The 25,966-nt window shown below is 37.0% G+C and overlaps 1 protein-coding gene across 1 annotated transcript in view; it reads left to right on the top strand.

Moving 5' to 3' along the window:
- Positions 1–25,287, top strand: part of SCCPDH (saccharopine dehydrogenase (putative)) — a 38,911-nt gene extending 13,624 nt beyond the window's left edge. The window contains 7 exon segments of the mRNA XM_060090870.1: positions 5,523–5,653; positions 6,311–6,428; positions 8,445–8,564; positions 8,654–8,710; positions 22,131–22,242; positions 23,508–23,589; positions 24,655–25,287. Of these exon segments, the coding sequence (XP_059946853.1) occupies positions 5,523–5,653; positions 6,311–6,428; positions 8,445–8,564; positions 8,654–8,710; positions 22,131–22,242; positions 23,508–23,589; positions 24,655–24,760 (726 nt within the window). The 3' untranslated portion in view covers positions 24,761–25,287.
- The last annotated feature ends 679 nt before the right edge of the window (positions 25,288–25,966 follow it).

Below are 25,966 nucleotides of genomic sequence, written 5' to 3'. Positions count from 1 at the left end.
TCCCACATGCCATGGAGCGGCTGGGCCCGTGAGCCATGGACGCTGAGCCTGCGCGTCCGGAGCCTGTGCTCCACAATGGGAGAAGCCACAACAGTGAAAGACCTGCGTACCGCAAAAAAAAAAAAAAAAAAATTCAGTATTTCAAACATTGTGTAATGCAAGTATATATAATAGTGCAAGATAGTGTGACACATAAATGAACAACATGCAAACCCTTAAAGAGGGAATAATTTAGATGAGCAGGAGACAAAAATTGTTATTAAAGAGGTCATATGAAATACTACAGGATTCTGAGAATGGGGAGTTACATCTAGCTGGGAGGCCAGAGATCAAGGACTTTTTGGAGAAGCTGGGATTTGGAATTTTAAAGGTTGGTGCTGAGGAGATGTGGATAAGGGAGAGGAAATAGTTTAATAAAGATGTAACTGTGGGATGTAGTGGAGCATGTTTAAGTAATGGTTTTATTTGTCTGGATTGTAGGTTCAGATGAATAAACATGAAGAGCTATGTAAAACTTGCTAAAATTTGTGGTTACAGATAATATCCACTAGAGTATCAGAATAAAGGGAAGTGACAGTGGGCCTGAGTAATTTGGGAATGCCTCATAGAAGCCTTATTAAGTTGGACCTTGAAAAGTGAATAGCATTTGCAAGGTGAGAAGCAGCAACCTAGACAAAGGCTCAGAAATGAGAAAGAAGGACATGCTTGGAGCTCTGGGGAACATGGGTTAGAAAGCCAACTCAACCTGGTTTAAACCAACAAAACAGAAAGGAATTTATTGATCCATGTAACCAAACATCTGCAAGTAAACAGTATGGCTGGATCTGGATGTTCAAATGGTATTATTGGAACTCATTTTTTTCTCTTCCTCTTCCTGTCTCTGCATTACTTCTGTGCTCCTCAGTGTAGGCTCTCACAATTGGGGTGGGGGGAAGGTGCTGGCAGCCCCAGGTATGCATTGTCCATAAGGTTCATGATTTCTCAGGAACAGCTAGCAGAGTTTGAATATTCAAAGATGGGGAAGATTAGTCAAGTATTGGGTCATTTGGTCATTCTTGAGCCAAACAGTGTGACCTGGGGTAATGGAGTAGTTAGGTTGCCCAGGCCTGGGTCATGGGCCTCTGGAGAGGGAATCATAGGGCCAAGCCCTTCTCAACAACATGTAACAAACTCCCAATAGGAAAGAGAGTGTTGTGAGCAGAACATAGGGTAGGGGAATTAAGAATTCCCTGCAGGAAATTAGTGCAGGACTGACAAAAAAACAGATGTCCACTACAGGGAGATAGTGAGAAAACAGAGCTAGAAAAGAGGCTTCTTTTGAAAGAGGAGCAGGAGATGATCTGTAACAGAAGATGATAATAGTGTCTACTTCATATGGTTGCTATGAGGATTAAATTAGTCAATGAATATAAATCAGAACAGTGGTTGGCACTTTACAATCACTCAATAAATGTTATTAAGTCCTATTATTATAAGGACTCAAAGTTGGGCCTTAATCAGGACGAGACATTTGAAAACATCGAAATCAATGCAGCTCCTTCTTATTCCCCTTAAAGCAAAATACAGAGCCTTAATTTCACAGGGATGGACAGAGGTAGCTCCCTTGATTCTATGCATCCTTGGCACAAGATTGTTTTCCTTCTACTCCTTATCCTACTTTTCCCCTTAAGCTTTGTTACTTTACATAAAAAATTGAATCTTAGACTATGTATTAGACCATAAAGCAAGACTCAAAAGAATTTCAGAGAGTTGGAATCATATACTCAAGGACAGTGCTGTCCAGTAAATCTTCCCTCAGTCATGAAGGTGTTCCATATATGCTATATAATGGCTTCCATACCAGATAGTGCAGCTCCAGAGCAGGGTCAGCCCATGGCCTACTTTTATATGGCTGCAAGCTAAGAATAATTTTAACATATTTAAAGAGCTATAATAATAATAAAAAAAAAACAATACGCAGCAGAGACCAGATGTGGCCTGCACAGCCTAAAATATTTAGTTTGACCTTTTACAGAAATAGTTTGCCAACCCCCGTTCTAGAGTATGTTTTAGACTATAATGAAATTATATTAGAAATCAGTGAAGAGGTAATAAGAATTCAATGTCTTCACTTCTTATAGGTTGTTAGGATTGTCTGTATACTCTTAAGTCCATTTTGGTAGTTTGTGTCTGCAGTAGTTTCTTTGGACTCCCGTAATAAAGTATCACAAACTGGGTTGCTTAAACAAGGGAAACATTGTTCTCACAGTTCTGGAGGCTAGAAGTCCATGATTAAGACGTTGGCAGGGTTGGTTTCTTCTGAGGGCTGTGAGGGAGAATCTGTTCCATGTTTCTCTCCTAGCTTCTGGTGGTTTGCTTGCAATCTTTGGTGTTCCTTTGTTGTAGATGCATCACTCAGACCTCTCTTTCATCTTCATATGTGTGTGTGTCCAAATTTCTCCTTTTCATAAGGACACCAGTGGTTTGGGGTTGGGGGCCCACTTCCTCCAATATGTATGAACTCAACTTAACTAGTTACATCTACAACAACCCTGCTTACAATGTAAATAAGGTTACATTCTGAGGTACCGGGGGTTAGGCCTTCTACATATAAATTTGGGGCGGGTACAAAATTTAATCCATAACAGTGTCTTTCTAGGAATTTGTCCATTTCATCTAGGTTGTTTAATTTGTTGGCATACAGTGTTCATAGTATTCCCTTATACTCTTTTTTATTTCTGTAAGGTTGGTAATGCCCCTTCTTTCATTCCTGATTTTAGTAATTTGAGTTCTCTCTCTCTTTCTTTTTCTTTCTCTCTCTCTGTCAGTCTAGCTAAAGGTTTTTCAATTTGGTTGATTTCTTCAAAGAACCACCTTTTGGTTTCATTGATTTTCTCTATTGTTTTTCTATTCTCTGTTTCATTTATTTCCACTCTCGTCTTTATTGGTGCTGGATATAACAGTAATATAAAAACCAGTTGCATTTCTGTATACCAGCCACAGTTAGAAAAAGAATTTTTTAAAAAGAGACCATTTATAGTAGCATTAAAAAATCAAGTACTTAAGAATAAGGGATATAAAATGTACAAGATTTCTGTGAAGAAAACTATAAAATGTTATTGAGTGACCTTAAGGAAGACAAATAAATGGAAGAATCCACCATATTCATGGATTGGAAACCTCGATTTTGTTAAAATGTCAGTTTTCCTTAAATTAATTTATAATCCCATATAATTCCAATCAAAATCGCAAACAGGTTTTTTTTTGCTTGCTTGTTTTGTTTTAGTGTGCAATTTGACAAACTAATTCTAAAATGTACATGGAAATGCAGAGGGCCAAGAATAGCCAACACTTTCTTAAAGGAGAGTAAGGTAGAAGGATACTCTTGAATATCAAGACATTATTAAGTCAGAGTGTTACATTGGCAGGGAGATATCGATAGGCCAGCAGATTAGGATAAAGAACTCAGAGTAGTTTGTGCATATATGAGCACTTGATTTACGGTAAAGGGTCTTTTTCAGGAGACGATGGGTATGGGGAAACAATGAAATTGGACTCATACTTCGCACTGTGTACAAAAATCAAGTTTAGGTGGGTTATAGACCTAAATGCATAAGGCAAAACAGTAAGCTTTTAGAAGATGACATATTTCATGGCCTCAAGGTCAGGAATGGCTTCTTTTTTTCCAGAAATATATTTTATTTTGTTAATTTATTTTTATTGAGGTATAATTGACATATAACATTGTACTATTCAGGTGTACAACAGAATAATTCAATATTTGTTTATATTACAAAGTGATCACCACTAGTTAGCATCCATCACCATTCTTAAGTTTTTTTTCTTGTGATGAGAACCTGTATTTATTTTTTTTGAACTATCTTTTCTTTATTTGGAATCTGATTATCAGCAGCTCTTTATATGTTTATTTTTTAAGCATATAAACAGTTTTAAATTATTTATTTATTTATTTATTTATCTTTGGCTGTGTTGGGTCTTTGTTGCTGCATGCGGGCTTTCTCTAGTTGTGTCGAGCGGGGGCTACTCTTTGTTGGAGTGCGTGGGCTTCTCATTGTGGTGGCTTCTTCTGTTGAGGAGCATGGGCTCTAGGTGCATGGGCTTCAGTAGTGTGGCTCACGGGCTCAGTAGTTGTGGCTCACGGGCTCTAGAGCACAGGCTCAGTAGTTTTGGTGCACAGGCTTAAGTTGCTCCGCGGCATGTGGAATCTTCCTAGACCAGGGATTGAATCCATGTCCCCTGCATTGACAGGCAGATTCTTAATCACTGCACTACCAGGGAAGTCCTAAGAACTTTTAAAATCATCTTTCCTGGCAAATTTCTAATTTTCTATATAATATAAACTATAGTCACCATGTTGTACAGGGAATGACTGCTTGAAAAAGACACGGAAGGCATTAAATATAAAAAAAAAGTGGAATGCATTTAAAATTTTAAATTGAGTATGTCTTTTTATATCACAAGACACCATTAAGAAAATGGAAGGTCAACAGCAGAGTAGGAGGTCCTTCTAACACATGATGAATCCTAACATCACAATTTTGAGCAAAAGAAGCCAAACTCAAGGAATATACATTGTATGGTTCCATTTCTGTAAAATTTAGAAACAGGCAAAACTCACTGCATCGTTTAGAAATGAATACTTAGGTGGTAAAACTCTTAAAAAAGCAAGGAGTTTTCTTGATTACCACAAAGGCAGGACAGAAGGAGGGCCTTCTGGGTTTACATAGATGTTAGCTTCATAATTATATTAAATTATACTTTTGTGTCTTGTGCACTTTTCTTTCTATTTTTCAACAAATAAAAGGTTTTTAAAATGGAATGTAGTTTTTGCCTTTTTGATGGCTTACTTGTATGAGAAGATACTCTTAACGTTTTTAAAAAAACTATTTTCTCCTGATTTTTGGAAATCTTTGCAAGTAGGTCAAATTGGCTAGGTGCAGATTGAGGATAGTTTCACAAATCAAACTCTTAAGACTTTTAACTCTAATTTAGTTTTAACAAACAGAAGAAATTAATCTGTACCGAAATAGAAATTAGGTTGGTGTCTCTTTACCTTTCAGTTTCATCAAAGCTGTTATATGAAAACCTGAATCTTCTGATGGTTTTAGTGTTTCTTTTTTTTCTGCTTAAAGCAATCAGTGATAAATAGTTGAGTGAAAATGATGAAATGAGACTTATTAAAAAAGCATAAATAATGGTAGGAGGAAAGAAGAAAGGGCATATGTTTGTAAATATATAACATATAGAGTGTAAATAGTGAATGTGATCAAACTAATGAGTTTTACTGCTGCCTAGCCAGTTATAAAAATTTATCGCAAGATTATTAAATAAGGGATTATGCCTTGCTCAAATAGAGGTGAAATGTTCTTTGTATCAATTATAAATTACTTGGTTTTACATTTTAATAATTATCCCTTAAGACATGTTTCTTCTAATATTTTAATTTTATTGGAGTATAGTTAATTTACAATATTGTGTCAGTTCTAAGACAAGTTGCTTTAACTCTTGAATTATTTTGTTAGGGGTCATGCATTCATGATGGTACCTGGAAGTCAGCAGTTTATGGTTTTGGAGATCAGAGTAATTTGAAAAAACTACGAAATGAGTCCAATTTGAAGCCTGTCCCAATTGTTGGTCCAAAATTGAAAAGAAGGTATATTATCTCAAAATCTATTCTTCAGTTTATCTAACCATATTGTTGTTTATCTGACTGTTAATAACATATACTACTAAGAAAAGCCTGGAGACTTTTATAGTGAGTTCAGGATTGTTTTCAAAGATAAATAAAATATAATTAATATGTTACCCTAAGTTTAATTACTTCATATATAATAATACATTTGGACTCTGAGAAAATTCTGGAAAAAGTCAGTTTTATGACTTCACTATCAATATCAGAATTAAACATCAATTAAATTTCATGCAGTAAAAATGTGATGATCTTATGTATATTAATCAACCTATTAATAGTATTTATATGTGAGAACTCTAAACTCAGCGTTTGTTGAAATGAGTGTTCTTTTTATCATTATCTAGGGAAATTGATGGGGTATAAAACATGGTTAAACTATATGTGTTAAGTGCCCACGGTGTGAAGAATACTACATTGTTCCAACTTGTCACTTGTTTGGGTGCAGGTGTAGAGAACAAAGGACAAATACTGAAGTAAATTTTAATTAAGAGCAGATCTGCCATCTTTACTGTTATTATTAATTGCCTCAAGAAGAGTTAAGGTTTTTATTCAGAAATTTACCAGTTAAAGTTGTGGTCACTGTAAATGGAGAAGATGCAACATACTTCTGTCTTGCAGGTGGCCAATTTCTTACTGCAGAGAACTCAACAGTTATTCCATTCCTTTCTTGGGAGCGGATGTATCTGTTGTGAAGCGGACTCAGCGTTACTTGCACGAAAATTTAGAGCAATCACCTGTAAGTGTATATGATTTATTTTTTACTAAAGAGTATTCTATGTTTGTTTCAGTTCCCCTATCATTTTAATGTAGGATTTTTATGTTTATAAAGCAAAAAAAGAAAGAGCTAAAATAGTGCATGTTTCAGTTTCTGGAAGCATAAAGAATTAGTAGTGTAGAACATTTTGCATTTTATGGGGGTGGTAATAGCCTTCTCCCATAATTCAAATCTGACCTTCTGAATACCTTTTTAATGTAACACAATAGCAGCAAGTTCAATATAGGAAATCCTGGTATTGTAAACACCCAACAGTCCTGTTGAGAGTTTCAGCTGCTAGGATACTCTTTCTGTTGCTTATACAGGTGTCTAGGTTCTTCTCTCTTATCTCCTTGCTACCTCTAGAGAACTATCCTACTCCATTTGGTGAGGGAAGTAATTATTCCCACTGCTGAGACTTGAAGAGGAAACTATCTCAAGTTTAAAAAAAAAAATGTATTTTCTTATAGAAGAGATTGTAAGTAGAGTCTACACTCTATAATGTATAATTGTTAAACTCAGGTATATTGTTATGGACTTTTTCTATATAGATTATGTGGACTTGTGTGTTCAAGTAGGGGGAGCTGATTACATTTTGCAACAGTTTTTTTTTTTTAACATCTTTATTGGAGTATAATTGCTTTACCATGGTGTGTTAGTTTCTGCTGTATAACAAAGTGAATCAGCTACACATATACATATATCCCCATATCTCCTCCCTCTTGCTTTTCCCTCCCACCCTCCCTATCCCACCCTTCTAGGTGGACACAAAGCACCGAGCTGATCTCCCTGTGCTATGCGGCTGCTTCCTACTAGCTATCTGTTTTACATTTGGTAGTGTGTATAGCTCCATGCCACTCTCTCACTTTGTCTCAGCTTACCCTTCCCCCTCCCCGTGTCCTCATGTCCATTCTCTACATCTGCGTCTTTATTCCTGTCCTGCCCCTAGGTTCTTCAGAACCCTTTTTTTTTTTTTTGGATTCCATATATATGTGTTAGCATACAGTATTTTTTTTCTCTTTCTGACTTACTTCATTCTGTATGACAGACTCTAGGTCCATCCACCTCACTACAAATAACTCAATTTCGTTTCTTTTTATGGCTGAGTAATATTCCATTGTATATATGTGCCACATTTTCTTTATCCATTCATCTGTTGATGGACATTTTGGTTGATTCCATGTCCTGGCTATTGTAAATAGAGCTGCAATGAACATTGTGGTACATGACTACTTTTGAATTATGGTTTTCTCAGGGTATATGCCCAGTTGGGTCATATGGTAGTTCTATTTTTAGTTTTTTAAGGGACCTCCATACTGTTCTCTATAGTGGCTGTATCAATTTACATTCCCACCAACAGTGCAAGAGGGTTCTCTTTTCTCCACACCCTCTCCAGCATTTATTGTTTGTAGATTTTTATTTTATTTTATTTTTTTTGCGGTACACGGGCCTCTCACTGTTGTGGCCTCTCCTGTTGCAGAGCACATGCTCCGGACGCGCAGGCTCAGCGGCCATGGTTCACGGGCCTAGCCGCTCTGCGGCATGTAGGATCTTCCCGGACCGGGGCACGAACCCGTGTCCCCTGCATCGGCAGGTGGACTCTCAACCACTGCGCCACCAGGGAAGCCCATGTTTGTAGATTTTTTGATGATGGCCATTCTGACCGGTGTGAGGTGATACCTCATTGTAGTTTTGATTTGCGTTTCTCTAATGATTAGTGATGTTGAGCATCCTTTCATGTGTTTGTTGGCAGTCTGTATATCTTCTTTGGAAAATGTCTATTTAGGCCTTCTGCCCATTTTAATAATTTCTTTTTAAAAATGTCCTCCCAGTGTCTGATTTCTGGACAAGCTTTTGGAACATAACACATTCATAAAATGGAAACTGCTTTTGTTCAATATTTATGACTATAGAGTAAGTTATTAGTAGCTATCGTGCTTGTATTACCTGGTCTAAGAAAGTAGGGAGTAATATCCTGACTTTATGTTCTTCATCTAGGTTCAGTATGCTGCTTATATAACTGTGGGAGGTGTCACCTCTGTTCTTAAGCTGATGTTTGCTGGACTTTTCTTTTTATTCTTTGTGAAGTTTGGCATTGGAAGGCAACTCCTCATAAAAGTAAGTAATATTTCTATGAAATTAGACCTTTAGAAGTATTTTCCATGAATTTTTGAAAATATCACTAAAGGTTTTTTTATTTCCTTTAGTTCCCATGGCTCTTCTCCTTTGGTCATTTTTCAAAACAAGGTCCAACACAAAAACAGGTAACCCTTTCCTTTGTATTCAGGTCTCTAAAATAATACTTTTCTTTATTTCATTTTTACTTTTCCTCAGTATAGTGAAAATAACAGCTAAGACCTGATGAAGCACTTACTGTGTTTCACACACTCTTTTATGTTCTTTACATAAATTAGATTACTCAGTCTTTTTGAACACTCCTTGAGGTGTTATCTCCATTTTACAAAGGAAAATGAGGAAAATGAGTCACAGAGAGGCTAAGAAATTTGCCAAAGTCCTATAGTGAGTAAATGGCCAAGTTAGGATGAGAACCCAGCTATCTGGCTCCAGAAATTATATTTTACTTCATAGAGATTTCAAATATTTTTACTCTTCAATTTTTCTCCTTCATTATCTCCTCCTTTTTTACGTCCTCTCTCCCCCTCCCCCAAGCTTCCCTTCCCTTTCCTCTTTCACACATCCTGGATCCCCATGGTAGATAAGTTGAATTACCATCTGTCTGGTATCCTCAATATAACTGCTTCAGGCACTTCAGATTTCATGTGTAAAATTTAAACTTCTTTCCACCGAACCCTCTCCTTCCTTCTGTATTTCCCATCTCAGTTGGTGGCACTGTCATCTGCCCAGTCCTGAACGTAGGCATCATTCTAGATTTTTCTCCAAATCCATCACAGCTACCTTAGTTCAGGCTCTTATCCCTCTTCCCTTCTCTTCTCTCTCTCTCTCTCTTCCTTCTAATTGTGGTAAAATACACATGACATAAAATTCCCCATCTTAACCATTTTTAAGTGTTCAGTGGTATCAAGTACTTTCATATTATTATACAACCATCACCACCATCCATTTCCAGAATTGTTTATCTTGCAAAACTGAAACTCTATACCCATTAAAAAATAACTCTCCTTTCCCCTTTTTCCCCAGTTCCTGGCAAACACAGTTCTACTTTGTGTCTATGAGTTTGACCACACTAGAACATAATGAGTGGAATCATGCAGAATTTGTCCTTCTGTGATCAGCTTATTTTACATAGGATAATGTCCTCAGAGTTCATCCATGTTGTAGCATGTGTCAGAATTTCCTTTCTTTTGAGGCCAAATAATATTCCATTGTATATAGGGTTGTTTCTCAATATCTTCAGAGGATTGGTTCCAGGATGCCCCACAGGTACCAAAATCCATGATGCTCAAGTCCCTTATATAAAATAGCATAGTATTTGCATATAACTTATAGACATTGTCCTGTATTCTTTAAATCATCTATAGATTACTTTATAATACATATGTAAATACTGTGTAAATAATTGTAAATGGTTTGTTAATAGTTGGTGGCATGAGACAAATTCAAGTTTTGCTCTTTGGAAATTTCTGGAAGTTTTTTCCCAAATAATTTGGATTTGACATTGGATGAGTCTGTGGACACAGAAATCATGAATATGGAGGGCTGATTGTATATCCCATATTTTGCTTATCCATTCATCTGTCCGTAGACACTTGGGTTACTTCTATTTTTGTCTATTTTGAATAATGCCTTTATGAAATTGGGTGTGCAGATATCTCTTCAAGACACTTCTTTCAGTTCTTTTGGGTATATTCCCAGAAATTCAATTGTTGGATCCTGTGGTAATTCTATTTTTAAATTTTTTAGGAACCAACAAACTATTTTCCACTGTAGCTGCACCATTTTACATTCCCACCAACTGTGCACAAAGGTTCCAATTTCTCCACATCCTTACCAATGCTTGCTATTTCCTTTTTTTTTTTTAATAGTAGCCATCCTAATAGTTGTGAGGTGATCTCTCATTATGGTTTTGATTTGCAGTTCCCTAAATGATTAGTGATGTTGAACTTCTTTCCATGTGCTGCTTATTGGCTTATTTGTATATCTTCTTTAGAGAAATGTCTATTCATGTTGTTTGCCCATTTTTGTACTGTATTGTTGAGTTCGAGGGGCTCTATATATATTCTGTATGTCAATCTCTTATCAGATATGTGATTTGCAAATATTTTCTCCCAGTCTGTGGGGTTGTCTTTTCACTCTGTTAATAGTGCAGGCCCTTATCTTTCAGCTGAACTATTCATAGCCTTCCTATGATTCCTTTCTAATTCATCTTCCCACTGCTGTATAAGAAATCTATGATGCAAACCTGACCCTGTTCCCAAGGATGGTTCGACATATGCAAATCAATCGGTGTGATACACCACATTAACAAAAGAGAAGACAAAAATCATAGGATCATCTCAATAGATGTAGAAAAAGCATTTGATAAAATTCAACATCCATTCATGATAAAATCTCTCACCAAAGTGGGTATAGAGGGAACTTATCTCAACATAATAAAAGCCATTTACCACAAACGCATAGGCAACATAAAACTAAACAGTGGGTCTTCCCTGGAGGCGCAGTGGTTTAGAGTCCACCTGCCGGTGCAGGGGACACGGGTTCGTGCCCCGGTCTGGGGGGATCCCACATGCCGCGGAGCGGCTGGGCCTGTGAGCCATGGCCGCTGAGCCTGTGCGTCCGGAGCCTGTGCTTCGCAATGGGAGAGGCCACAACAGTGAGAGGCCCGCGTACCACCAAAAAAAAAAAAAAAAAAAAAAACTAAACAGTGAAAAGCTGAAAGCCTTCCCACTAAATTCAGGAACAAGACAGATGATGCCCACTCTCATCACTTCTGTTCAACATTGTATTGGAAGTCCTAGCCACTGCAGTCAGACAAGAAAAAGAAATAAAAGATATCCAAATTGGAAGGGAAGAGGTAAAATTGCAGATGACATGATACCCTATATAGGGAACCCTAAAGACTGCACACAAAAACTATTGGAACTAATAAATGAATTCAGCAAGGTAACAGGATACAAGATTAATATACAGAAATCTGTTGCAGTCCATTACACTAACAATGAAATATCAGAAAGAAAAAGTAAAAAAAAAAATCCTGTTTAAAATCTCATCAAAAAAAAAACTAGGAATAAACTTAACCAAAGTGGTGAAAGACCTATATGATGAAAACTGTAAAACATTGATAAAGGAAATTGAAGATGATTCAAAGAAATGGAAAGCTAGCCCATGCTCTTGGACTGGAAGAAGTAATATTGTTAAAATGGCCATACTATCCAAAGAAATCTACAGATTTAACGTCATACCTATCAAATTACCCATGACATTTTTAACAGAACTGGAACGAATAATCCTAAAATTAATATGGAACCACAAAAGATGCAGAACTGCCAAAGCAGTCCTGAGGAAAAAGAACAAAGCTGGAGGCATAACCCTTCTAGACTTCAGACAATACTACAAAGCTATCATAATCAAAACAGCGTGGTATTGGCACAAAAACAGACAGTTAGGTCAATGGAACAGAATAGAGAGCCCAGAAATAAAACCACACACCTATAGGCAATTAATCTTTGACAAAAGAGGCAAGAATATACAATGGAGAAAAGACAGTCTCTTCAGCAGGTGGTATTGGGAAAGCTGGACAACTTCATGTGTCAGTGGAATCAGAACACTCCCTCACACCATATACAAAAATAAACTCAAAATGGTTTAAAGACCTAAATGTAAGACACGATACCATAAAACTTCTACAGGAGAACCTGGGCAAAACATTCTTGGACATAAATCATAGCAATATTTTCTTAGATCTGTATTCCAAGGCAAAAGAAATAAAAGCAAAAGTAAACAAATGGGACCTAATTAAACTTAAAACTTTATGCACAGCAAAACGAAAAGACAACCTATGGACTGGGAGAAAACATTTGCAAACAATGCAGCCAAATGGGTTAATGTCCAAAATATACAAACAGTTCATACAACTCAATATTTTTAAAAATCCAATTAAAAAATGGTCAGAAGATCTAAATAGACATTTCTCCAAAGAAGACATGCATGTGGCCAAGAAGCACATGAAAAGATGCTCAACATCACTAACTATTAGAGAAATGACAAAACCACAATGAGCTGTCACCTCACACCAGTCAGAATGGCTATCATCAAAAAGTCTACAAATAATAAATGCTGGAGAAGGTGTGGAGGAAAGAGAAGCCTTCTACACTGTTGGTGGGAATGTAAATTGGTACAGCCACTATGGAAAACAGTATGGAGATTCCTTAAAAAACTAAAAATAGAGCTACCATATGATCCAGCAATCCCACTCCTGGGCATATATCCAGAAAAGAGGAAAACTCTAATTCAGAAAGATAAATGCACCCCAGTGTTCATAGCAGCACTATTTACAATAGCCAAGACATGGAAACAACCCAAGTGCCCGTCAACAGACAATTGGTTTGAGGAGATGTGGTGTATATTACTCAGACATAAAAAAAGAATGAAATATTGCCGTTTGCATCAACGTGGATGGACCTAGAGAATACCATACTAAGTGAAGTAAGTCAGCCAGAGAAAGACAAATATTATATGATATCACTTATATGTGGAGTCTAAAAATTGATACAAATGAATCTATATACAAAACAGAAACAGACTCAGAGATAGAGGACAAATTTATGGTTACCAAAGGGGAAAGGGCGAATAAATTAGGAGAAGGGGATTAACAGCTACAAACGACTATACATAAAATAGATAAGCAACATGGATTTACTGTATAACACAAGGAACTATGTTCAATATCTTGTAATAACCTATAATGGAAAAAATGTGAAAATATATATATATATATATATATATATATATATATATATATATATATATATATATATACATGTATAACTAAATCACTTTTCTGTACACCTGAAACTAACAATACTGTAAATTAACTACAATAAACAATAAAATCTGACCCTGTTATCACCTTTAAAATACTTCCCTGGCTTGTTGCTTTGGCAATGACTCTTACAGCTGGGACTTTATATATCAGAATCACCCAGGGAGGTTTTTTCAAATACATGTTTTGACCCTGGCATCTGGACATTCTGATTCAGTAGGTGTGGAGTGGGGCCTTGAAGGATAGTTCAGTGGTTCTCAGCTTTGGGAGAGAGCCCAAAACAGATGACCAGAGATGGGGGTTTGATTGGTGTGGAATGTGGCCTGGGCACTGGGCTTTTTGAAAACTCCCCAGTAATGTTAATGCACTGCCAAGGTTGTGAATCACTGATGTGGAGGTAGGAAGGTTCTTGGTGAGGTTTGGGTTATTTTGGTTCACACTCCTAGAGCACCAGTGACTGAAGTCCATCTCTGCAGATGTGAGGCCCTTCGTGAGCTAGACCTGGATAGCAGATAGGCTTTTTTTTTTTTATGCCAACTCTGATTAATTGGTAGTAGCATCCTAGAGACTGTTGAAAATTGTCTCACACTGAATATGTCAAGCCTGAGAGAGTTACGATCAGATAGCATGTGTGCCTCAGGCAGGGGAGGAGACAAGTACAGCCTGTGTGTATGACTTTCTTCACACCACTGACACGTTAATGCCACCCTGTTCCTCTTCAGTTTTATGTTCTAGCCATGTTAGACTGCGATCCACCATGCTACTGCATCCCTTCTCGACTTTTTCTCCTGAAAGGGGTTCTTGAGTTAAAAATTAGGAACCACTGGTGTAGGAGCAGTGCAAGTGTGAAAAGAAGGAAGAGCTTACAATGGTCCTGATTCCAGTGCTGAAACTTACTAATCATTATATGGGTTCTTAACACTGTTCAGTTTTATCACGACCAGAAGAATTGGTTACTCACTGTAACTAATTCACAAGAGCCTGAGGTATATAAACCACAGTGCAATTAATTAACTTAGCCAGAAATATATCTATTAGGTAGGTAAGATAATTTCAGGACAAGGCATTGTCCTGCTTACTTATTCTCTCCATTTAAGCAAATTACAGAATACAATTCACTTTTTTTTTTTTTTGGTGGAATCAGTCTTCACAAGAGATGGACTACAGTTCAGGTAGCCTGGAAAAGTTATCCTCTCACTTAGACATGTTTGGACAGAAAAAATAAATAACTTCTCTCCCTTTTTGTTTCCTCTTTTCCTTTCTTCTCTACTTGCCAACACTAATTCTGGGAGATTTAGTGTATAGTGAACAATGAATGAGGCCTTGAAAGGCCTGGATGCCATCTTATTATTTTATTTTTTTCATCCTATTAAGATAATCTCTGCTTGGATCTCATGAACTCACTTACAATTTATAATGTAATGCTCAGGCATTTATAAGGCTACATGTTGTAGGATGAAGTGAGGGAAATGGTAAGGAAAAGTGGTCATGCCTGAGAAAGCTGCCAAATATCTTTGCACCAAGGAAGTCCACTTGGTTTCTTTTGTGAAACTTATCCAACTTGGCTTTCTCCTATTTTTATTTGGAATTCATCTTCTTTGGTATTGGCCTTTGACAGCATATGACCTTGGGCATACATGAGTAGATGAATCTATTGCTACTTTTAAATAATAGTTACCTAATTTTGATAAATGTACTGAAAAGCTCCTATCTTTTTCTTTATTTTTTATTCAATTTATTTAATCTAAAAAAAATATCCAGTTCATTGATTTCTTCCACCCCTACCCCTTGCCTGACTTTGGAAGCATTTCTTCCTCTGCATTTTTTTGGGATAGTTTGAGAAGGTTAGGCATTAACTCTTCTTTAAATGTTTGGTAGGCTTCACCTGTGAAGCCTTCTGGTACTGGACTTCTGTTTATTGGGAGTTGAGGGGTTTTTAAATTACTGATTCAGTTTCATTCCTGGTAACCAGTCTGTTTATATTTTCTATTTCTTCTTGATTCCATCTTGGGAGATTGTACATTTCTAGGAATTCATCCATTTCTTCTATATTGTTCATTTTATTCACATGCAGTTGTTTCAGAAATCTTTTATGATCCCTTGTGTTTCTGTGATGTCAATTGTAACTTCTACTTTTTCAGTTCTGATTTTATTTATTTGAGCTCTCTTTCTTTCTTGATGAGTCTGGCTAAAAGTTTATCGATTTTGTTTATCTATCCAAAGAATCAGCTCTTAGTTTCATTGATCTTTTCTACTGTTGTTGTAACCTCTCTTTCACTTATTTCTGCCCTGATCTTTATGATTTCTTTCCTTCTACTAACTTTAAGTCTTGTTTGTTCTTATTTTTCTAGTTCCTTTAGGTGTAAAGTTAGGTTATTTACTTGAATTTTGTTTGTTTGTTTCCTGAGGTTGGCTTGTAATGCTGTAAGCTTCCCCCTTAGAACTGCTTTTCCTTTGTCCTATAGATTTTGGATTGTTGTGTTTCCATTTTCATGTGTCTCCAGGTATTTTTTTGATATCCTCTTTCTTCATTAAGCCATTTGTTGTTTAGTAGCATGTTGTTTATCCTCCACATGTTTGATTTTTGCAGTTTTTCCTTATAGTTGATTTCTGGTTTCATAGTGTTGTGGCTGGAAAAGATGCTTGATATGATTTCAATTTTCTTAAATTTACCAAGGCTTATTCTGTGGCCTAGCATGTGATCTATACTGGAGAGTGTCCGTGTGCACTTGGAAAGAATGTGTATTCTGCTGCTTTTGGATGGATTGCTTTGTATATATCTATTAAGTTCATCTAGTCTAATATGTCATTTAAGGCCAGCATTTCCTTATTGATTTTCTGTGTGTGTGATCTGTTCATTGATGTTAGTGAGGTGTTAAAGTCCCCTACTATGATTGTTACTGTCAATTTCTCCTTGTATGTTTGTTAAGATTTGCTTTATGTATTTAGGTACTCCTATGTTGGGTTGTTGTTATATCCTCCTGTTGGATTGGTCCCTTTCTACTTAGTAATATCCATCTTTATCTCTTGTTATAGTCTTGGTTTTAAAGTCTATTTTCTCTAATATAAGTATTGCTACTCTGGCTTTCTTTTCATTTTATTTCACATGGAGTACCGTTTTCCATTCCCTCACTTTCACTCTATGTGTGTCTTTATATCTGAAGTGAGTCTCTTGTAGGTAGCATATATATGGGTCTTGTTTATGTATCCATTCAGTCACTCTGCATCTTTTGAGTAGAGCATTTAGTCCATTTACATTTACTGTAATTATTGATAGGTATGTACTTACTACCATTTTGTTAATTGTTTTCTGGTTGTTTTTGTAGTTTTTTTATTCTTTCTTCTTTTTATCTCTTCCCATGTAATTTGATGACTATCTTTAGTGTTATGTTTGTATCTCTTTCTTTTTTGTGTGTGTGTATCTATTATAGATTTTTGGTTTGGGGTTACCATAAGGTTTATATATAGCAATCTGTATATATTTGTGATTATTATAAGTTACTGATCTCTTTAAGTTCGAACACATTTCTAACAACCCTGCATTTTTACTCCCCCCCACCCCATGTTAATGTTTTTTGTTTTTTTGTTTGTTTGTTTGTTTTTGTGGTACATGGGCCTCTCACTGCTGTGGCCTCTCCTGTTGCAGAGCACAGGCTCCGGACGCACAGGCTCAGCGGCCATGGCTCATGGGCCTAGCCGCTCCGTGGCATGTGGGATCTTCCTGGACTGGGGCACGAACCCGTGTCCCCTGCATTGGCAGGCAGACTCTCAACCACTGCACCACCAGGGAAGCCCCACGTTAATGTTTTTGAAATCATATTTTATATCTTTTTATTTTGTGTATCCCTTAACTACGTACTGTAAAAATAGGTGATTTTACTACTTTTGTCCTTTAACTTTTCTGCTAGCTTTACAAGTAGTTGGTCTACTACCTTTACTATATATTTGCCTTTACCAATGAGATTTTTCCTTTCATAATTTTTATATTTCTTGTTGTAGTCTTTTCTTTTCCACTTAGAAAGGTCCCTTTAATGTTTCTTGTAAAGCCTGTTTAGTGGTGCTGAACTCTTTTAGCTTTTTTGCTTGTCTGTAAAACTTCTCTTTAAATCTGAATGATAGCCTTGCTGGGTAGAGTATTCTTGGTTGTAGGTTTTTTCCTTTCATTACTTTAAAATATGTCATGCCACTCCCTTCTTCCTGGCAAAGTTTATGCTGAAAAGTCAGCTGATAGCCTCACAGGAGTTACCTTGTACATAACTGGTTGCTTTTCTCTTTCTGCTTTTAGGAGTCTCTCTTCATCTTTAATTTTTACCATCTTAATCACAGTATGTCTTGGTGTAGATATCTTTGGGTTCATCTTGTTTGGAACTCTCTGTGTTTTCTGGGCTTGGATGTCTGTTTCCTCTAAGTTAGAGAGGTTTTCAGCTATTTTTTCTTCAGATAAGTTCTCCCCCTTTCTCTCTCTTCTCCTTCTGGTACCCCTGTAATGCAAATATTAGTAAATTAGTACATTAGGACTTAGAGGTATCTTTAACTGTTCTCATTTTTAAACGTTGTCTTTTCTGTTCAGCTTGGATGATTTCCACTACTCTCAGTTTACTGATCTGTTCTGTATCTTTAATCTGTTGATTTCTTCTCATGTATTTTTTATTTCAGTTATTACATTCTTCAGCTATGTTTGGTTCTTATTTATATTTTCAAACTCTTTGTTAGACTTCTCACTGTGTGCATCCGTTCTTCTCCCAAGCATCTTTGAGTACCTTTATGACCATTATCTTGAACTCTTTATCAAGTAGATTGCTCATCTCCACTTATCTTAGTTCTTCTGGTGTTTTATTTTGTTCTTTTTGGGAACACATTCCTCTGTTGCCTCCTTTTGCCTCTGTCTCTGTTTTTTATTTCTGTGTATGATATTAAGTAAGTCAGTTACATTTTGCAATCCTGGAGAATGGCCTCCTGTAGGAGACTTTCAGTGGGGCCTAGCAGCATACTCCCCCCTGGTCACTGGAGCTATATGCTGTAGAGGTGCCCCCTATGTGGGCTGTATGGGCATTTCTGACTACTGTGGGCACACTAGTAGGCAGAGCTGGCCCCCAGATGGCTGCCAGGCCCTGCCTCATGCCGAGGCTACTGCCCCTCTGGTGGGCATGGCCTGGTCCTGGAGAGGCTGGCTGCAGGGCCCTGGAGGTTCTGGGCTGGTACCAGCCTGATAGGAGGTGTAGCCAAGTCATGGCATGCTGCGCCAGGTATCCAGGGGGCTCAGGCTGGTGCCACCCCCCTGGGATGAGCAGTACTGGGTCCCAACATATCTGGCTGCAGGACCCAGGGAGTCCCAAGGCTGTTATTGATCTGCTACTGGGCAGGGAAGCACCTGGTGCTAATGAGATAGAGGGAGGACCCCAAAATGGTGCTTGCCAGCACCAGTGTCCTCATGGCAGAACAGGTGCCCCCAAATGGCTCCCATTAGCATCTCTGTCCCCAGAGGGAGTCCCAGTTCCCTTCTGCCTCCCTGGAAGGCTCTCCAAGACCAGCAAGTGGGTTGACCTGGGCTCCTTTCATATTACTACCTCTGCATTGGATTTCAGAGCATGTGAGATTTTGTGTGAGTCCTTTAAGAGTGGAATCTGTTTCCTATGGCCCTCCAGCTCTCTGTATGCAAGCCCTGCTAGCCTTCAAAGCCAGATGTTCTGGGGGCTTGTTTTCCTGGTACAGGACCCCCGGGCTGGGGAGAGCCCAGTGTGAGGCTCAGACCCCTCGCTCCCTGGGGGGAATGCCTGTAATTGTGATTATCCTCCCATTTGGGGGTTGCCTACCTAGGAGTTTGGGTCTTGCCTACACTGCATCTCTGCTTCTCCTACCCATCTTGTTGTGGTTTCTTCTTTATATCTTTAGTTGTTGAAAATCTTTTCTGCTAGTCTTCAGGTTGTTCTCATTGATAGTTGCTCTGTACATAGTTATAATTTTGGTGTGTCCAGGGACTTCCTAAACTCCACCATCTTGGTCATTCCTCTATTTCTAGTTTTTTGATGGTAGCCATTCTGACAGGTGTGAGGTGATATCTCATTGTGGTTTGATGTGCATTTCCCTCATGATTAATGATGCAGAGTATCTTTTCATGCACCTATTGGCCATCTGTATGTCTTCTTTGGAAAAATGTCTTCCGATCTTCTGCCCATTTTTCAGTTCGAGTGTTTGGTTTTTGCTAGTGAGTTGTATGAGTTCTTTATATTTTGGGGGTAATAGCCACTTATCAGATATGTGATTTGTAATATTTTCTCCCATTTAGTGGGTTGCCTTTTCATTTTGTTCATGGTTGCCTTTGCTGCACAGAAGCGTTTTACTTTGATATAATCTTACTTGTTTATTTTTGCTTTTGTTTCTGGTGTCAAGTTCAGAAAAAGCATCTTTAATACCTATGTCAAGGAACTTACTGCCTATGTTTTCTTCTAGGAGATGTATGGTTTCAGGTCTTATATTCGTCTCTAATCCATTGTGAGTTAATTTTTGTGTATGGTGTAAGAAGCAGTCCAGTTACATTTTTTCAACACCATCTGTTGAAGAGACTGTCCTTTCCCCATTGAATATTCTTGGCTCCTTTGTCATAAATTAATTGACCACATATGTGTGGGTTTATGTCTGGGTTCTCTGTGCTGTTATGTTGTTCTATGTGCCTGTTTTTATGCCAATACCATACTGTTTTAATTACTATAGCATTGTAATATTGTTTGAAATCAGGGAGCATGGTACCTCCAGCTTCATTCTTCTTGCAAATATTTCTTTGCCTATTTGGAGTCTTTTCTGGTTTTATGTAGACTTTAGGATTTATTGTTCTAGTTCTGTGAAATATGCCATTGGTATTTTGATAGGGATTGCATTGAATCTGTAGATTGCTTTGGGTAGTGTGCACATTATAATGATATTCTTTCAATCCATGATCATGGACTGTCTTTCCATTTATTTGGGTCTTCTTCAATTTCTTTTGTTAATGTCTTGTAGTTTTCAGCATGTAGGTCTTTCACCTCCTTGGCTGTATTTATTCCTGGATGTTTTATTCTTTTTGATGCCTTTGTAAACGGGATTGCTTTCTTAATATTTCTTTCTGATAGTTCATTAATGTATAGAAATGAAACAGAGTTTGGGGTGTTGATTTTGTATCCCATGACTTTACTGAATTCATTTTAGTTCTGATTTTTTGATGGAATCTTTAGGGTTTTCTATACATAACATCATGTCAGCTGCAAATAATGATGGTATTACTTCTTCCTTTCCAATTTGGATACCTTTTATTTCATTTTCTTGCCTAACTGCTCTGGATAGAACTTCCAATACCATGTTGAATACTGTCGACAAGAGTGGGCACTCTTGTCTTGTTCCTGACCATAGAAGAAAAGCTTTCAGCTTTTCACCATTGAGTATGATGTTAGCAATGGGTTGTCATATATGGCCTTTATTATGTTGAAGTATATCCCCTCTATATACCCACTTTGCTGAGACTTTTTATCATAAATGGATGTTGAATTTTGTCAAATGCTTTTTCTGCATTTGAGATGATCATAGATTTTTATCCTTTATTTTGTTAATGTGGTATATCACATTGACTCATTCATGGATGTTGAACCATCCTTGCATCCCTAAACTAAATCCCACTTGATCATGGTATACAGTCCTTTTAATACATTGTTGAATTCAGTTTGCTAATATTTTGTTGAGGATTCTTGCACTTAACGTTCATCAGTGATATTGGCTGTCATTTTCTTTTCTTGTGGCATCCTTGTCTGGTTTTGCCTTTAAATAATGGTTTCTCCTTTCTGGTACTCACCTTACTTTTCTATGTAATAAACTTCTCTATTAGAATGTGTGTGTGTGTGTGCATGCGCACGCGCGCACATGCGCGTACACACACACAATTCAAAACCCTCACCTCTTCTTCAGTAAACTTAATAATGCTCTCTGCTAAACTAGTCCTGCACTTCTAATTCATGTCTCATATTGTTATTAGATCTCTTATGTGTGTATGTGTGTGTGTGTGTATATATGTATATATTTCCACACACACTAAACTGTAAGCTCCAGGAATGCCTTTTCTTTTTCTTTTAATTTTATTAATACTTTATTTATGTCTCAGGACCTAACATAGTGTCTGACCCTTGGTTGATACTTAATAAAAATTTATTCACCATGGCTTTGTTATTTTATTTCTAAATTTAATGATTGTGACAGATGCTTGGATAGATCTTCTATAATTTAATTTTTGAATCAAATTTTTACACTTCTAAGTGGAGCAATTTTATATCTATACCCTAGGCCCATACTGCCATTACTTGTTGACTGTTTTTGTCTTGTCACCTCAAACAGATATCTAAAGCCAGAGTACCATATTCTATCCTAAAGTAAAAACTACCTCCAGCTTTTCCTCTGAAACTGCCTATTCTGGTGGTGCTGTTCTTCTTTCAGCCACAACCTAAGACTCATCTTTATATCAGCTTTATTCCTCACTACCTCCCTCCTCTCAACATCACTCCAGTCAGCAAAACTTGTTGTTCTTCAAATAATTATTTTTTGCTCCATGCTTAAGTAAAGGATGACAGGATATTCTGGCAGATAGAATATTGATTTTTTTATTTATTGAAAATGTCTTATATGAAGTATATTAGTAGGTTTTATTGTGTTCAAGGAGGAAATGACATATTTATTTAATAAACCCTTTACTTTCTTTTCCTCAGATTGATGCCTCATCATTTACGTTGACATTTTTTGGTCAAGGATACAGCCAAGGCTTTGGTCCTGATAAGAACAAACCAAATATCAGAATTTGTACTCAGGTGAAAGGACCAGGTATTTCATATGTGACTTAAGAATGCTTGGGAGTTTTACATTGTCTTAAGCTATAAAGTGGTGTGCTATTACAACAGTTTCTTTTTAAAGTTTATTTGTTTTAGAAATAAATTTGCACAAATTATTTAAGTAATAATGATAAATAATTCTGTTAAAAGAAGGATTGGAATTATTGGTATCATTCAATTTTATTGTTGTGTCCCTCTATCTGTTTTTTTTTTCTTTCAGTATGATTCAGTAATTCTGAATGGAATTTTTAATATTAAGAAGACAAGGGGCTGATTGATATTTATCTGTTCTATTCTTATAGTCAAGGGTCACTTTAAAGCAGTGTAGTTATAACATAATCAAAGCTGTGATCCAAGCTTTCTTTGGAGTCTGGACCACCCCTGACATTGTTTGTAAAGTGTGTGCACATGTGCATTTTTCTGGGCAAGGTAAAAGTTTTGATAGATTGTTAAAAAGAACTATCACTCCAAAACATTCAATAACTTATGCTGTAGATTTTAGAGAACTGTACAGAGACAATCCCACTTGTGAATTATAGTATAAGTTTAATTACCATCATTCCTAATAGATCACAGGGGGTCTATTGTGCAGTTTTAATCAAGCCCAATAGCAAAGATATCTTTGCATCTTGCCTTTTTTTCAAATTTCCACTTGGGTTTTTAAGAAAAGCTATGTTCTTATTTAACATGAATATAAACACTAATGTTCTCCTTGTTTATAGACTTCTTTTAAAGTTACTTCTTAAAGTTAGACTTCTTTGAGAGTTAGTTGTTCTTTAAGAAATGGAGTCTTTTTTTACAAGTGAAGTTTGGTGTATTTGATTGATAAAGATCAGTGTAGTGTATGAATAGAGAAACAAGAAACCTAGGATTATTGGTAAGAGTGTGGACTTGAGCCGGCTACCTGCATGTGATTCTGTCTCAACCACTACCTAACTTTGTGAATTTGAATGAGTCTCTTAACCTCTCTATGCCTCAGTTTCCTCATCTGTAAAATCAGTATAAAATAATACTAGCCTAGATTGTTAGGAGAATTAAATGAGTTTAATGGATTTAAAGCACTTATTAATACAGTTCCTAACACTTAATAAGTACTATATAAATGTTGTTATTTTTGTTATTACATGAACAGAGTATTTATTGAGGAAATTCTGTACACTGATACTTAGATATAAAATCTACCATTTGATTTTTGGGTGTTGTTGAATGCATATTTTATGAATACGTTCTTTTTCTTTCATCACCTGTTATCTGCAGAAGCTGGCTATGTGGCTACCCCCATAGCCATGGTCCAGGCAGCCATAACTCTACTAACTGACGCCTCTGATCTTCCTAAGGCGTAAGTCTGGTTTTCTTCAAATTTGAAGATATCTTTTTCATTTATGTTGTATTTTAGCTTATCTTGGTTCAGTTTTCAGGCATTGGGTTTGTACATAAGCATTTACAGTACCTTTGATCCAAAGACAGAGGTAAACTTAATATTGTGAGAAGGACAGTTCCTTATTGGCCTCTAGGAACAGTGCAGAAGTAAATGAGAGGAGACAGAAAAGTTTGAGAGCCATGCTTCAGTTCCTCCTGAAAATAACTCAGATCCAAAGTCAGCTACTCAAAAAAAGGTCCCTGTAGTTAAATGTTATTGGCAGGAGCTCCTAATCCATGCTGAATGATACCCAGCTGGCAGTGGGAGCCTTGACCCCAAGCATGAGTTGATTCATGGCATCCTGGCTAGAAAAGTATCAAGTGAACTATCTTTCTGAAGCATATAGCTGTTACCCTAAAAGTAGGCCAACTTTACAAATGAGCATAGGCCTGCAGGCTTAGAAACAAATAAATTTAGGTCTGACCTGAAACAGTAGTAAGTAATAAACCTAAAAATTATATAAAGTGAAACTTAATTAAATTTTCTTCAAATATTTGTATACTCTTTGAAAATATTTAGCATTTTCTAAATGTTACCCATTACATTTAAAGAAACTTCTTTTTCACCCAAATTGTCTTGTTTTTGCTTTAGTAATAATTGATTACCTAAATTTATTTTGCCCATGTGCATATTTAGTCCTCCTGAGTCTAAGGGCTGACTTAATAAACAGCAGCTGTTACTTGGGTTAATAACCCTCAGTGTGCCCCTTCCAACACACACACCAGTATTATGGAAACAGTCTCATTAGTCACTGAACCAACCTCGACGGGTTTGCTGGGTACTAATTTACTCTTGAATAATAGCTACTTGCTCATTTGGCTGATTTTAGGAATGGAACCAAAAGCAGTCCATGATGGAATCAAGAATCAGGTTTTCATAAGCTCTGCATTGATTCGATAGCTAGTCCTCCAGTAAATCACACTAGCAGAGGAAAGGGCTGGAGCTGGGCTTTGTGCACTGTTTCATCTTGTTATTGTCTTACAGGGGTGGGGTCTTCACTCCTGGAGCAGCTTTCTCCAGAACAAAGTTGATTGAGAGACTCAACCAACGTGGCATTGAATTTAGTGTCGTTAGCAGCTCTGAAGTCTAAACATTTGAATAATTAACCGAAGTCATAAAATGCATGAATTAACAGCTTTTTAATTTGATATTTGAAATTCTTCTATAAGCCTGTCTGACTATATGAGGAAAAGATTGTCAAATCTAAAATATGTATACAGTAAAAGCAGGGAATTGTACTAGCTTACCCTAAATTTCAAATCTTAGCTGATTTTTGTGATTTTATTGCTTGTGAGAAAAAATTAATATTTGACTGACGTTTTCATTGAAGAATTCAAGGTCAGTTTTTTAAGTGAGCTGGAAGATCAGAGGGTGGGATGGGTGGCTCTCTCTGTGTGGCTGACACGCCCAGGCTGGTGGTCATGTAAGACGGCAACTGCTCGTTTCCTTGCCATGATATTGAATGGGATGTCACTTCCCCATGAATTTCTCTGCATAGTGTAGGCCTTTGCCAAATGAAACTGCAGTTTTTGCTATTTTAGCCTACTTTTTCACCCATCCACACTGACTGATTTTGGACTCTTACCTAAGTTTAATAATAAAGGATTGTCAATTGAACAGTGGTTCTGTGTTTGGACGTGCCTGTGTATTTGAGTAGTGGTAGAAATGTGCTTCATAAGTGGTCTGTGTACTGCTAACAATTGGGCTTATCATTCATTTTCCCTGGTTCTGTACCTGTGTGCCTTAGGTTTAAGGATATAGCTGGTACGTTTCTATTGATTTTCACTGCCTAAGCAAAATTTTTCTCTAATTTACTTTTTATATTTTAACCAGGTTTCCACTGAAGCCCAAAAATAAGGCAAAGGACTTTTCCTTTTGTAATAAGCATATAATAAACACACATAAGTATTCTGTTTCATTCATTATGTAAAGAGGACAGCCATTGCCTTCATGGAATTTCTACTCTACAGTGAGAGGCATGACATTGATAGGAATCTTATTCATGTTGGGAGGTCCGTCTGTGCTGCCTGTACAGAAGAGAGGGTCTGTTTAACTTGAAGAGGGAGATCCTTGGTCATAGTACTGTCCATCCTAACTTTGCTTCCTCTGCCCAGGGCTGGTCGAATCGGGTCTCAGCTGTGCACTAATTTGTGAGGCCTTAGAAGAGGTTTTATCATCTCTAAAATCAGGAAGATGGACAGGAGCAAGAGATCTCATGACTAGCTGCATATCCGAACCACAAACAATATAGGTTCCCCAGCGGACCCCAGCAGTTTGCATTCGGGAGGTGTGACAG

Source organism: Mesoplodon densirostris, chromosome 2 (genome assembly GCF_025265405.1).
Source record: "Mesoplodon densirostris isolate mMesDen1 chromosome 2, mMesDen1 primary haplotype, whole genome shotgun sequence".
Classification (NCBI taxonomy): domain Eukaryota; kingdom Metazoa; phylum Chordata; class Mammalia; order Artiodactyla; family Ziphiidae; genus Mesoplodon; species Mesoplodon densirostris.
This window is presented reverse-complemented; position numbering and strand designations above follow the sequence as displayed.